We start from the raw sequence: 14,431 nt of genomic DNA, 5'->3' as shown, positions 1-14,431 counted from the left end.
AATAGTAGATAGGACCTGGAAATTTTAATCAGCACTTTGAAATATCAGATTTAAATATAGGTTATACTAGTTTTTACATTTTCTTTCCAAACAACATTCCTAGTACACCGCAATTTACAATATATAGGAAATTTTGATCAATGAAAATGTCAGTTACGCCGACTGGAGGCAGTACTTTAATAAATATAGATGAAATAATTTTTTATTAATTGAAATTTGTGTTCTAGTTCTATCTTTTAGTTCCTTTTAAGTGTAATCATCTTAAATGCAATGTGTTCTCTTGAAATTAAATGTAACAGCTATGTCTGCGAGCGTTTCTCTGAGAACCTAATTAAGTGCCGACCGTGTTTTGATAACTGACTTCTGGAAGTATTTGTTGTATTGTTGCACTGAATTAAAAGCTAGCCTCCTTTGTCTTATCATGTTATTTATGTCTTTTGAATCAAATAAAGGAGGTGGAATAAAAGAAAAGTTAAAAGTTAAAAGGAACGAAAATCCAACAAACTTCAAATCTAGCGGCCCCGGTCAAATGTCGGGTGAACTCACTTCATTTGATCAATCAAAAACTTGTTATTGTGTATGTTACATAAACTACCTTAAATTAACTGACTCTTTAATAACTGTAATCAAAGATGACAAGGTAGCCAAGTGAAATGAATACTTTGTAAAATAAAGAGCTTGATTTCACAGATACTTCCCATTGTCAGCAAGCGAGTTTCAGAGAATTCTTGAACTGGCACTTAGTGATATTCTCAAGGATGATAAGAAGTTTCATTATTACTTCCATTGAAATCATGACATCAGTATTGTACTAATTGAACAACACAAAAATTGAGTTTCGATGCAGACATTTGTCACACGAAATAAATGTCACGTGTTTTTGAAGAAAAAAAGGAATCTTGTTTGGCGGTGTATCAACAGCTATTCTAGTTCCATGCTTTTGGGACTCCTGATTTGGCAGGACAATAATAAACACCACTATGGGAACCAAACTCATCAAGAAAAAAAAGCAATGGTTTAATACGCAGCTTTTTTGTGTACACATGATGTTTGTTGAAACCAGTTGGAACGATCTTTCATATGTTGGACATTTTGAAAATAAATGTTATTTAAACATAATAATGAACAACTTCATTAGAAAAAGCTCGTTATTAAAAATTATTATCGATGTGATTGTAAAATGAGGATTCAGTCATTAAACAGCCCAGGTCTCTAATGCTGCTTGCCCCCCACCACAGTTATCTCAATGTCAAAGCGATTTTTTCCAATTTTTGGAGGTTCCTTGGTAACTCGCACCTTGCTTATAGTGCGGTCTATGTTTGTGGACCCCATTGTGCGTGAGTTATCGAGGGAGAGGTGTGTGTATATATATACATATATATATATATATATATATATATATATATATATATATATATATATACAAGTAAATTAACACTAAAACAAAGAAAGATTGAAAATATATACCAAGCAGCACATGACCAATAAACTCTCACACTAAATACATTGATTTGTAAACAGTGTTAATTACCTTAAAAGTTGAACCTAAGGACTATAGGTAGAATATAATGTGTGGTCTATAGAGAAGATGAATTAATCTAGGTTCATGTACAATAATTAAAGAACTGAAAACTGCAGATGTGAACTGGTGTCAAGATGAATTTGCACAAGCTTTAGGCATTGATACTCCAATACTGAAAAGGACTTAGATTAAAGCAAATTCCTTATGGACAAAAAAATAGATATCCTCGTAATGTGCCTCTAATAACAAAATGAACACTTTGATTTCTATTTCAATTCAACCATGAATAAATTAATTAATTAAGAAAAAATTAATTTTTAGATTAGCATTATGGTACTTGGCATGACTTTAATGTAAATATGATGAAAAGAACAACAAGTTACCTGTTTTATGTACATGTATTTCTGGTCATATCACAGAGCTAAAACATGATGTGAAAATAAATGAGCTGATTAACATGAGCAATTAAAAGACGAGACTATTGGGATTTGTAATCATTATTTAACTCTTTTTAGTAAGGCTAGTAAACAATTTAGATAAATACAACTAAATGAATATTTCAGAAGGAGTGAATAATATATCTGTAGGCAACTTTTGTATCTTGACCATTGCATCAACCTGGGAAACAAATAAGTATGCTTTATGCACACTAAAAAATGCAGTATGATGATATGTCTTGTAAAAAATAACTAGTTTTGTGTACTGTATGTTAGTATGGTGTGTCATGTTTTTAGGGAGACACTGGATTTGTACTTCCCAGTACAGATAGAGTCTAAGGCTTCAGAATGATCAGTGCACACACTAATATCTTTGTCCAATCAATATTGTGCCTTGTGTCCATGCCATGGGTGACCAGAATGCTGGGGCTTGGCTACAATATAGTTAAGTCCATTAGCTCCATGGTGAAAAGCATCATGATTTTCTTCTACATTTGTTGAAAACATAGGAATAAATTTTGTTTTTAAAAAATATGAGTGACTCATTCAAAGTGAAAATGGGAATCTTAAAGCCAAGAGATGTCTTTTAATGCTTCTCTAGTGTAGTTCATTAAATCTGAACCATTTGCATAAATGCCAACCATTACATTTTTGGGGACTCATTGTGCTTTTTTTACCTAATTACCTCTTGCACTCATCTGTATATAGATTATGCTTTTTGGTATCATGGTGCCATGAGGAGTTACTTTATAAAAGTATATGGTAAATAATTCAGGAAAAATATTAGGCAGAATAGGGTCCATCAGTTTGTTGTTATGATCACTTAAGTTTGAGTTTATTTCGTTAAATGTTAGATAACATTTACAATGGATGATGGAAACTATTAAAAGCATGGTAGAGGCAAGCTGTGACCATTGAATACATTCTGGTTACCATTATGCTCTCATCGTCAGAGGTGACCTCTATAATAAGGCCACCTTTGCATTCAGAAGGGGCTGACCCATAAAGGGGATACCACTGTACTAAAAAGTGTCATAAAATGTTGGATTTTTTTTGTTTAAGCTATAGATGCTTATGTAACATTTTATATAAAGAAATGTATGTGAGATACCTAGACTTAAGACAGACAGTTGAATGACAAGTGATAAAACTCATCTCTTCTTTATGTAGGGAAAAGCAGAGAGTGAAGTTCCAGAGCCCTGGACCCAATGACATTCACACAGTCAGTACTTGGAACCCATCATGGACTAAACCATTGAACAACTACAGTTGGGGGCGTGGACCTCCTGGACTGGCTGCAAAGAATTATCATCACACTAGACTTTGGTGATATGCTTATCAATTCTGATAAAGTGTAGTACAACCTGCCTTACTGGACTCCACACAAAGGACTCCTGTTCATAAAGAGCACTGTCTGGAAGCCTTCTTACTACACACACATAAATGAAGGACGAAATTGCCGTATCCCATAATTGTCCTTTATAGACACTTTTCACTTCGCTTAGTTGTCTTCTCAGGTGCATTGTCTTCAAAACATAATACTAATTGAGGCAAAATATGCAAATCCAAGTATGCCTTGCCTTCTCAGGAGGATAATCAGCTCTACAGCATAGTGCTGAATTAAACTTAATTAATTTCCATTGGTATTTTAACTTATTATTACAGATTTTCTCTGACAGACCATTTTGTCATATTTTTTATATTCAAACAGCAGAAAAAATTTGTCTACAAGATGATTATTAACTCAATTTTTATAGTTTAGGCATTAGCCTGGTGTCATTAAACTAAGATATTATATAGGAAATGAATCCAAATTGTTTTTTGTTGTATATATAGATTACATTTATTATAAATTACATTTAGTATTTGACCAACTATATGCACATGCCTTCAGACGCCAAAACAGGTAATATTTCCAAATCTGCATTTGTGTCCTGCTTGCGTTTTGCGTTCTGTTCATATTTATATTTCATCTCACTGTTTTGAGCTTTGTTGGTTATAAGGAATTTATGTTGTCCATCCATTTGCTAAAGTTTGTTATCACTGGCATTTCTAAACTACATGGAGGACTGCTTGACTTGCACATTCATCCAAAGGACTAGTTGGTCCTAAATGAAAATGGTGTTGCTCTGACATCCAAATATAGCTGCCACAGAGTCCATTTTGAAAGTCATGTTATCTCTAATGCTCCTGAATGGAAAGCATGGGATTTTAACTAAAAGATTATGTCCAGTTGGACCTGTATTTACACAGTGCTGATCTGAATTCAATATGGCCACAGTGTCAGCCATCTTGACAATTTAGCTTTTGCTACTCTTTCTGAATAGAATATTTTATCATCAAGGAGTTTTAACTTAAGACTTCTTATGGTGAATTGTTTGTCTAATTAAAATTTTGTTGACTTATGTCCTGTAAGGCCAACAAAGTGACCATCTTCAAAATTTTATTTTCATTACACTTCCTTGACAGAAAGCTATATTGACAGTAGGTTTTCACCAGAAGACTTCTTATGATGTCTAGTTGGTTTTAAATGAAAATGGTTGCAAGCTGACATCAATGGCAGCCATTTTCACAATCTTGTTATTGCTACTCATCCCAGTTGGAAAGTTATGTGAACAAGAGGCCTTCACCAGAAGATGAATTATAATTCAAGTTGTACCTGAATGAAGAAAGAAATGGTGCCAATATAACATAAAATACAGCCATCATCTTGAAAATCTTGTTATTGGATACTTCTACATGGAATCTTCTTGTGGTATCTAATTTGTCATGTATGAGGAGGATGCCGATCTGACATCCAGTATGGGCACAATCATGGCCTGAGGTCAAAATTCTGTTTTCGAAAGAGTGTTAAAACAAGAGAATTATTGCTTTCCCATATTGTGTCAGTAACATTGTGCATTAATGAAACAGCAGATGCATAAAATGCAAAAGACAAATGAATTTATGATAAAATAAAACTGTTACTGTAATTTGTTATTTTGTTCATTCAAATAAAAATACAGCCACCACTGATGACGTTATCATGTCAGATGTGATTGGTTTTTATTTTGTTTGCATGAAAGAGAGTAATGCTGCATCTCCAAAGGGTGACAAGTGTTAAGAAACTGTTCCTGGACGATCATGTGAAAGAGCTTTTGATTGTAGACATTTAGCAGCCATTAAATAACTGGTTTTTAAATCCATTCATCAAAAGTTCAGTCTCTTTTAGTTCTGTTTCTGTTTATTATTTGTCATTCTGCTTTATGTATTTTGTGATTTTGTTTCTTTCAAAATGCAGTCATCACATTTGTGTTTATTATTTCATTTGCATTCTTTCTGTGTTCCATTTCCATTTCATGAGTTTGCTCTTCAAGCTGTTTTTGTTACACTGGTGAAATGACTTATTTCAGGGTCTGTATGTGTAAGGACATAGAAGTTCAAGGGATTTATCTTTGAAAGTTCTGACATAAAATAAATCTCCAGTGACAGAACAGTCCACTTGAAAATTTTACCTGATTTAACTTGAAATTAACAGTTCATTATACCAATGATTGTACATTTCCAGTTGGATTTGTAGTTTTCATTATTTCAGTAGTCTGATGGTATATAGAGTTTAATTTGTCACCAGCCAGCACTAGTGTGAAGGACGAGTGAAGATTCAGCAGGACTAATACATTTCTTAATGTACTAGTCCTTTTGGCTACAGAGAAATTTCTTTGAAATTCTAGGCACTTGTAGTAGAGATTGCTAAACATGGTTGTATTGTGGCATGTATTTGCTATGTATGGACAAAGCAGAAGATCAGTGCAAGAGCAGACTATATACTTTTGATGTTTTGACTACTGTTGTTATATTTTTTCAGTCACACATATGGCTAGTTTTAAAAGTAGATTTCACATTAGCCAGGATTGCAGTCCTTATCTGTAAACTACTGAATTTGTGTCGATGTCAGCAATCAGCAAATTTAAGTTACATATTAGCAGATTAAATATAGAGAGTAAGACAAACACTTTGCTGTGGTCATCATATTTAACCAGGATGTCCTCTACAGGAGATGAAGGATGGCAAGTAGTTGGTAGGTTTGTTATAAAAATTACATCTTGGACATAACACTGCCACAGCTGCTTTCTTTAGTTGCTCATATCCATATGGTTGCATGCACAGCTTGCTTGTTTGTGTGTTTTGAAAGCTATATGGACTCCTTTCTGGTTTGTATGTTTTAAAAGCTAAATAGACTCCTTTCTTGGCGGTTCAGTCATAATTGGACACTATCATCAAAGAATGAATGATTTGTAGAATTACAATATGCTTATAAGTCTCAAATTCAGATTGTACTGTTTGAACTATTGTGTTTCATACTGTTATTATGGTCCCACCATCTTAAAAGTTGACCTTTTGAAAGATTTTGTTATTCTGATTAAATGATATAAGATTTATTGTTGCACAGTTTTACATTTTCAAAAAAAGCTAAACTTGTCCATAATATTTTGATGATTTTTTTTACCCGTTTTAAGCTGATGAGGAACATCTGTACAAATTAGCTTTTTTTCTGTGTGCAAATATATTTAATACTGTCATTTTTGCAGTAGGAACCTCAGAGGGGTAATAATATAGAACATGTCTGACGTGCTTTCCTCCATGTCATAAAAGGCAACTTATGTGTTTTTCTCCACCTCATAAAGGGCGACTGATGTGCTCACCTCCATGTTATGGCAACTAATGTGCTCACCTCCATGTCATGGCAACTAATGTGCTCACCTCCATGTCATGGCAACTAATGTGCTCTCCTCCATGTCATGGCAACTAATGTGCTCTCCTCCATGTCATGGCAACTAATGTGCTGTCCTCCATGTCATGACAACTAATGTGCTCTCCTCCATGACATAAAGGCAACTAATGTGCTCTCCTCCATGACATAAAGGCAACTAATGTGCTCTCCTCCATGTCATGGCAACTAATGTGCTCTCCTCCATGACATAAAGGCAACTAATGTGCTCTCCTCTATGACATAAAGGCAACTAATGTGCTCTCCTCCATGTCATGGCAACTAATGTGCTCTCCTCCATGACATAAAGGCAACTAATGCACTCTCCTCCATGTCATAAAGGCAACTAATGTGCTCACCTCCACATCATAAAAGACAAGTAATGTGCACACCTCACAACATAAAGGCAACTAATGTGCTCTCCTCCATGGCATAAAGACAACAAATGTGTTCTCCTCCATGTCATAAAAGGCAAGTAATGTGCACAACTCCACATCATAAAGGCAACTAGTGTGTTCTCCTCCATGACATAAAAGGCAACTAATTCTCCTCCATGACATAAAAGGCAACTAATATGCACTTCTCATTGTCATAAAAAATACTAATGGAGGCAGGACCTGTGGTGGCTCAGTGCTTAGAGTACCAGACTAGTGACTAAAAATGCCTGGGTTCAGTTTCTATCATCAGATAACCAGGTTGTGTGTTCTTTGACAAGGCACTTTGCTCCAATTGAATTAGAACTAAGTAAATGTCTTGAATGTGTTGTTGTGCTGTAAATGATAAAATCAACCTGTCTTTGGAAATGACAGACCCAAATTGAAGACAAGTTTTTTGTAAACTAGATTAGCCTTTCTCTTGTTTTTTTCCTTCTTTTTTTGAGTTTATCTTTTCGGAAAGCTCTATATGCTGGTTTAATTAGAAGATTTTAAATACTGAAACAAAATCTCTAATATTCTCCTTTTCAAAATGTCACTTACTGATATGGCAGTAAAGTTAGATGGTAGTAGACATTTTTACACAATACTTGCATTTAAACACACATGTTAAAATATAATGTAACATAAAAATGTTGGCCATAATTATGAAGCTTAAACTACTGTAACAGTAATAAAAGTTCTGATTAAGCAAAAATGTAAAATATGTAGTAGCAATATTCTGAAAAATTTCATTCATATGAACTGCATAAGGATCATAATTGTTTTAGAAATCTTGACTTAACATAAACAAGACCAACCATATTTTTCCTGGATGTGCTATTAAACAAATACTTATTGATTATCAGGTAAAATAATGAGGAAGCGTGCAAAAATGGTGGATAATCAGTTTGCAGTGTCCAAAGCAAAACCCTGACACAGTATAATGGTAATCCCTTTTTTCTGCATCTTCTTCATATTTACTTTTGTTATCAATTAATAAAGAAACTAAAAGTTGTCAAGGCAGGTAATGCAGTAAATTTTGGACACTCTAACTCTTAATTTTAACAGCAAATTTTGGGATCTGCTGAATTAAATTTGACCAGAGACACAAATTGTTAATCTACACGTATATTCTACAGAAAGCTTGAGTTTGATAAATTCACATAATAGATGTTTAAAGATCACTGAACTGTGGTTTGGCTGTAATTGGTATGTAGGATATACTGTACTTGCATATGAACATTATTGGTCAGGCTGGTGGAGCTTAGCTATTGACTTGTATCAACATGGTGATTGATTTATGCTGGATATATTTGGAAGCAAAATAGCCTAAATCTATCATGAGCTGAAATTTTTCCATGACCATCAAAGATGTGTAGAGAGTAAAACCATGATCAACTTGTCTATCAGAACCTGATAAGGATCAGTTTTCCTTAACGGCAGATAATTCAAGACTGAGCCTGGGTAATGCATGTTACCATGTACAGTAGTCTTGATCTTTAATGGAAGATTAGTTCTACAATTAATTGCTTTACGACACCTGAAAAGGCAGATTAAGAAACATCATTGCTTTACTGCAGTCTCCTTTTTGTGATATATATTAGTAAATGCATCATTTTTGGCAACTGTCTTTCTTTTCTTCACACCAATTTCTGTTTTATTCAGTCAGATATATATTCCCATTTGAAACTGTTGATGCTGGAAGATTTTATATATTTTGTTAACGTCTTAAAATTGGATGATGGTAGATTTATATGTACATTTTTTAACTTCTGAAGACTGGATGCTTTATATTTATATATATTTTGTTAACATCTGAGGACTGGACTTGTTGATAAAACCAGAATGTATTTAATTGTTATTGGTTACATTGTTATGTTGTATCCTTTATGCATGGTTTATGAGAATAAGACATTTTTACCTTTGCATCTTGTGATGATAATTTTGTTGCAGTACTATTGAAGTCATACATTTAGGATTTTTTCTTAAAAGATAATAGTGAGAAGATAATATGGCATTTCCCATCAATTCAGTAAAACCTTCCTTTGGGATTTATCCCATTTCAGTTTGTTAAGTCTCGTGATCGAATTTCATCTACTTATGTTTTAATTGTACCGAGTGGGAAAATGCTGCAGATCATATTTTTAAAAGTCATTAAGTACTGAAATGGACCCAAGTGTTGATATGAGATTGCAATTGTTAAATCACAGAGGCACATTAGTGAAAATAAACAAATGTATTTTGTTTACATGATTCATCCTGTTCTTAATTGACCAGTAGCTTGTATTTTCTGCATTAGTTTTTTAAAGTCATGCCAGAGTTGTGTCCATTATTTTCAGTAAATTCAGCTTCACTTATAGATACTTTTATGACCCAGAGAGTATTTTTCTTGTTAGTTTCATCGTAATATATACACTAACTTTCCAAGTAACAGTGGATTCCCAAAGAAAAATGCTAAATTGATTCCATGTGTGACTTCCAAAACTTCTTCCAGACCTTTTCGGACATATTTCTGTGTGAGCATTGCTAGTCATAATTTATCATGTCTAATAGGCATGACTGCAGGTTGGTAAACAGTACAGTATACAGTGTTCACATTCACATTGCAGTCTGGTAATGAGTACAGAATACATAGCGTTCACATTAACAAGATCACATCCTGGTCACCAGTATACAATATACAATGTTTACATCCACGAGTTTACATCCTGGTAAAAAGTATACAGTACATAATTTTCACATTTCACATTCATGCATGGATTTATGCATCCATACGTACATAAATACATGTCTGCATACATAAATACATACATGCCTGCATACATACATACGTACATAAATACACACATGCATACGTACATAAATACATACATGCATGCATACACACACACACACACATATATATATATATATATATATATATATATATATATATATATATATATATATATATATATATATATATATACATACATACATACATACATACATAATGCTGCTCAGTATGTATTACCTTTCATATAAAGTATAACTTGCCTTTATACAAGTGAGTCATGGACATGGACATGGAAAAGAATATAATACTAAAATTAGAGATTAGTTACTTTATGTGTTTTGAATTGCATTCATCCCTGTTTGATTTACATGGGTTTACTATACTTGCTTATATGTAAAATACGGGACACACAGACAGACAGATCTTCCATAATATACTGTGGCAGGTTATTATTGAGCCTGCCATGGTGGAAATTTGAAATAGCAATGACTTTGGCATCCATTGACATCTGTCTGTCATTCTACAACAGTTAAACCTTATTGTTAATGCTTTCTATGCGGTTAATTTTTCGAGTAGTTGTCCACAATGTCATGTTACTTTATATGTGGGGACCTCCGAGTGGTCGAGTGGTTTAAAGCGCTCTCCATAGATCATTGCCATCTCACCTCTGTCTGTGTGGGTTCATGTCTCCGATTCGGCCAATGTGGGTATGTGAGAAAGCTTGCCAGTACTTCTCATGGGTCGGTGGTTCTTTTTGGGGTTTTCCCGGGTACTTCCTCCACCATTAATACTGGCTGCCATGTATAGCCTATCGTGTGCTGAAAAATGGCATTAAACCCAACAGCAAAAACTTTATATGTTGATAAATCTTGATTTGTACATGTACACTTCCAATTTACCCAATGCATAGGGATGGGGTCAACATGAAGTCCAGTCAGATTCTTGTAATTTCAAGTGAATAGCATGGATCCGCTTCTACAGATGCATTATGGGATGGCAGGTCAGGGCCTATACTGTTGTCTCTGGATGTCCATTACACATAAGCGAATATGGTAACTCTAGCCTTTTTTCTTGATATTGACTTTTCATTATATAATAAGATTCCTCCCCAATACAGCACTGATATTCATGTATTTACATATACAACCTTTATGCACATATATTGTTGAGTGAGTATTGCTAAACTAGAACTGTGATATTTATATGGTTTCCTTCCTAAACCCACATTTTTATGTATATTTTCATATACTGTCACAGAAGATATTGTATTTACATTATTGTCAAGCACAAATAATTAAGTAAACATTTTATATATTTTTAATATAAGGTTTTGGTCATTTTATTTTGAAATGCATGTAGATCTGGTACCACAGTGTTTAATGAGAACAATGTATACAGTATTTGGGGGCCCCGAGTGGTCTAAAGCGCTCTCTGTTATGGATCACTGCCATCTCACCTCTGTCTGCATGGGTTCGAGTCTAGGATTTGGCCAATGTGGGTATGTGAGAAAGCTTGCCAGTAGTTTCTCGTGGGTCAGTGGTTCTTCCCGGGTTCTTCCTTCACCATTAATACAGGCCGCCATACATAGCCTACTGTGTGCTGAAAAATGGCATTAAACCCCACAACAACAACAACAATATACAGTATTTGGGCCTAAAGAGAGAGAGAGATTCTTGAAGATATAGAAATTAATGTCATCTTTTGCTCATGACTGCCTTGGATCTTCTAAGACAATAAAACAGATGATACAGTAATACAATTAAACTGTGGCTGGACTATAATACTGTCAGTATAAAACAAAACTAATGCTTAAAACATACATACTAGGCAAGCCATTGTTGGAAATTGTTGATAAATATTTTAACTTTGTCAGTTACAAGCACATGAAAATATTTCGGATGGCTGAGTTGTTTTTCATGGTGTTATCTTTCTGATGCTTGTTCAGGATATGGAGCAGTGAGACAAGGATACCAATTATATACTTGCACAAAATGTGGAGCAGTGAGACAAGAATACCAGTTATACACTTGCACAAAATGTGGAGCAGTGAGACAAGGATGCCAATTATACACTTGCACAAAATGTGGAGCAGTTAGACGAGAATACCAATTATACACTTGCACAAAATGTGGAGCAGTTAGACAAGAATACCAATTATACACTTGCACAAAATGTGGAGCAGTAAGACAAGAATACCAATTATACACTTGCACAAAATGTGGAGCAGTTAGACAAGAATACCAATTATACACTTGCACAAAATGTGGAGCAGTAAGACAAGAATACCAATTATACACTTGCACAAAATGTGGAGCAGTTAGACAAGAATACCAATTATACACTTGCACAAAATGTGGAGCAGTAAGACAAGAATACCAGTTATACACTTGCACAAAATGTGGAGCAGTTAGACAAGAATACCAATTATACACTTGCACAAAATGTGGAGCAGTAAGACAAGAATACCAATTATACACTTGCACAAAATGTGGAGCAGTAAGACAAGAATACCAATTATACACTTGCACAAAATGTGGAGCAGTTAGACAAGAATACCAATTATACACTTGCACAAAATGTGGAGCAGTAAGACAAGAATACCAATTATACACTTGCCCAAATGTGGAGCAGTTAGACAAGAATACCAATTATACACTTGCACAAAATGTGGAGCAGTAAGACAAGAATACCAATTATACACTTGCACAAAATGTGGAGCAGTTAGACAAGAATACCAATTATACACTTGCACAAAATGTGGAGCAGTAAGACAAGAATACCAATTATACACTTGCACAAAATGTGGAGCAGTTAGACAAGAATACCAATTATACACTTGCACAAAATGTGGAGCAGTAAGACAAGAATACCAATTATACACTTGCACAAAATGTGGAGCAGTTAGACAAGAATACCAATTATACACTTGCACAAAATGTGGAGCAGTGAGACAAGAATACCAATTATACACTTGCATAAAATGTGGAGCATTGTGTCAGAAATGCAGATTGTACGATTGTACAGAATTAGGAGCAGTGTCAAAAATACAAATTATACACTTGCACAAAACATGGAGCAGTACTGCGTGAATCCAATTTGCATTGTACAGTATGTGAAACAGTGTCAAGAAAACATTGTACACGGCTACAAACTGGAACAGTGTGCCAGGAATAGATTGTACACTTGTACAGAATGAAAGTATGCCTAGAGTACAAATTATACACTGGTAAAAAAAAATGGAATACTGTTTTAAAAATGCCAGTTGTAGCAAAATGTTTACAAGCTATTATAAGTCTAGTACCCTCATTTGATATAAAAGTGTTTGTTATTGTTATGTATATGCATGATGTATATTTGCCTGCCAGTTAACTTTTTAAACATTGGCAATCACTGATTTAATTTGCAGCCAAGTAAAAATATATTTAGGTGATATTGATTTGCATTCATTATTTATGAATCGCTAAGAATTGCATTTCAGCATATGTTCTTTCAATATTAAAGCATTTTGTTACCTTCCATAATAAAAATGCAGCAAAAGAAATGTGAAGTTAAGCTTTCCTTTTGTTTTTACTTTCTTTCCAATATTATATATGCTTCCTTGCAAATCAAGACCAGCTGCAAGCTAAAGGCACTGAGCTGCCGTTGTACCATGTACCAGCAGATCTATATCTGTTAGGAGTAATATAACAGACAAGATAGATCCAGATGTACCAGTGCATTATATAGTGGCATATTAGGGCCTGTTAGGTTTGCAGTAGGACCTCTATGCAAGTATAAATGTACGTTGTTGTTTTTCTTACATCATTTGTTTCATTAAAAATATTTTTTTAGCCCAGTAAACTTTTTTTTCTTTAATTGTACTACTGTACATAAAGTTACTGTCAACAGCGTAATATAGCTTCCTAATAATCACATTTCCTTAGCGTATGATTATTGGAAATATGTCTCTATGAAATACACCAGTCCAGATCTTCAGCTTCTTTCTGATTCTGTTGAGACACGAAGATAGATACTGGTTGATCTTACAAGCACTATGATAAGATTCCTTTGCAGAGTGTACATTTCCTTGTCACTGCCATTCCAGTTCATGCACTGAATGGTTGCAAATAGTGAACAAACAAATCAGATAATAAAACAGTCAAGCAGATGAAAACTAGCAACCAACAAACCAAATAACAAACCATTATGAATGGAGACTTAGGGCCTGGAGATCCTAGTGCTAGCCTCTATATGCTAATGTAAGTAACTCAGAACTTGGAAAAACTGTATAAGTGCTAAATCCCACTTAAAGGATATCTGTCTACATCATGAGTTTTGCTGGAAATCAGAGAAAAATACAAATACATATATAAATTTCAAATGTCATTAAAACGACTTTACATATAATGATCCGTTTAAAAAAAAAAAAAACTACTTGAAACTTGAGACTAACTTGAGAAACTTGATACAGCTGTATATATTTATGAACCAAGGAAAGTATGTTGAGTATCAAACTGTTTGTATGCAGCTATCTCAACTGTAATAGGTGGCGCT

At 34.1% G+C, this 14,431-nt stretch overlaps 1 protein-coding gene across 1 annotated transcript in view; it reads left to right on the top strand.

Annotated features, from left to right (window-relative positions):
- Positions 1-13,439, top strand: part of LOC149794506 (alpha-tubulin N-acetyltransferase 1-like) — a 44,382-nt gene extending 30,943 nt beyond the window's left edge. Inside the window, exon 10 of the mRNA XM_089968760.1 lies at positions 3,130-13,439. Coding sequence (XP_089824886.1) covers positions 3,130-3,289 — 160 coding nt within the window. The 3' untranslated portion in view covers positions 3,290-13,439. The remainder of the gene's footprint in view (positions 1-3,129) is intronic.
- The last annotated feature ends 992 nt before the right edge of the window (positions 13,440-14,431 follow it).

This window comes from Sinohyriopsis cumingii, chromosome 8 (assembly GCF_028554795.1).
Source record: "Sinohyriopsis cumingii isolate HCF-2022 chromosome 8, ASM2855479v2, whole genome shotgun sequence".
Classification (NCBI taxonomy): Eukaryota; Metazoa; Mollusca; class Bivalvia; order Unionida; family Unionidae; genus Sinohyriopsis; species Sinohyriopsis cumingii.
Note: the sequence above shows the minus strand (reverse complement) of the source record. Positions and strands in the feature narration are given on the sequence as shown.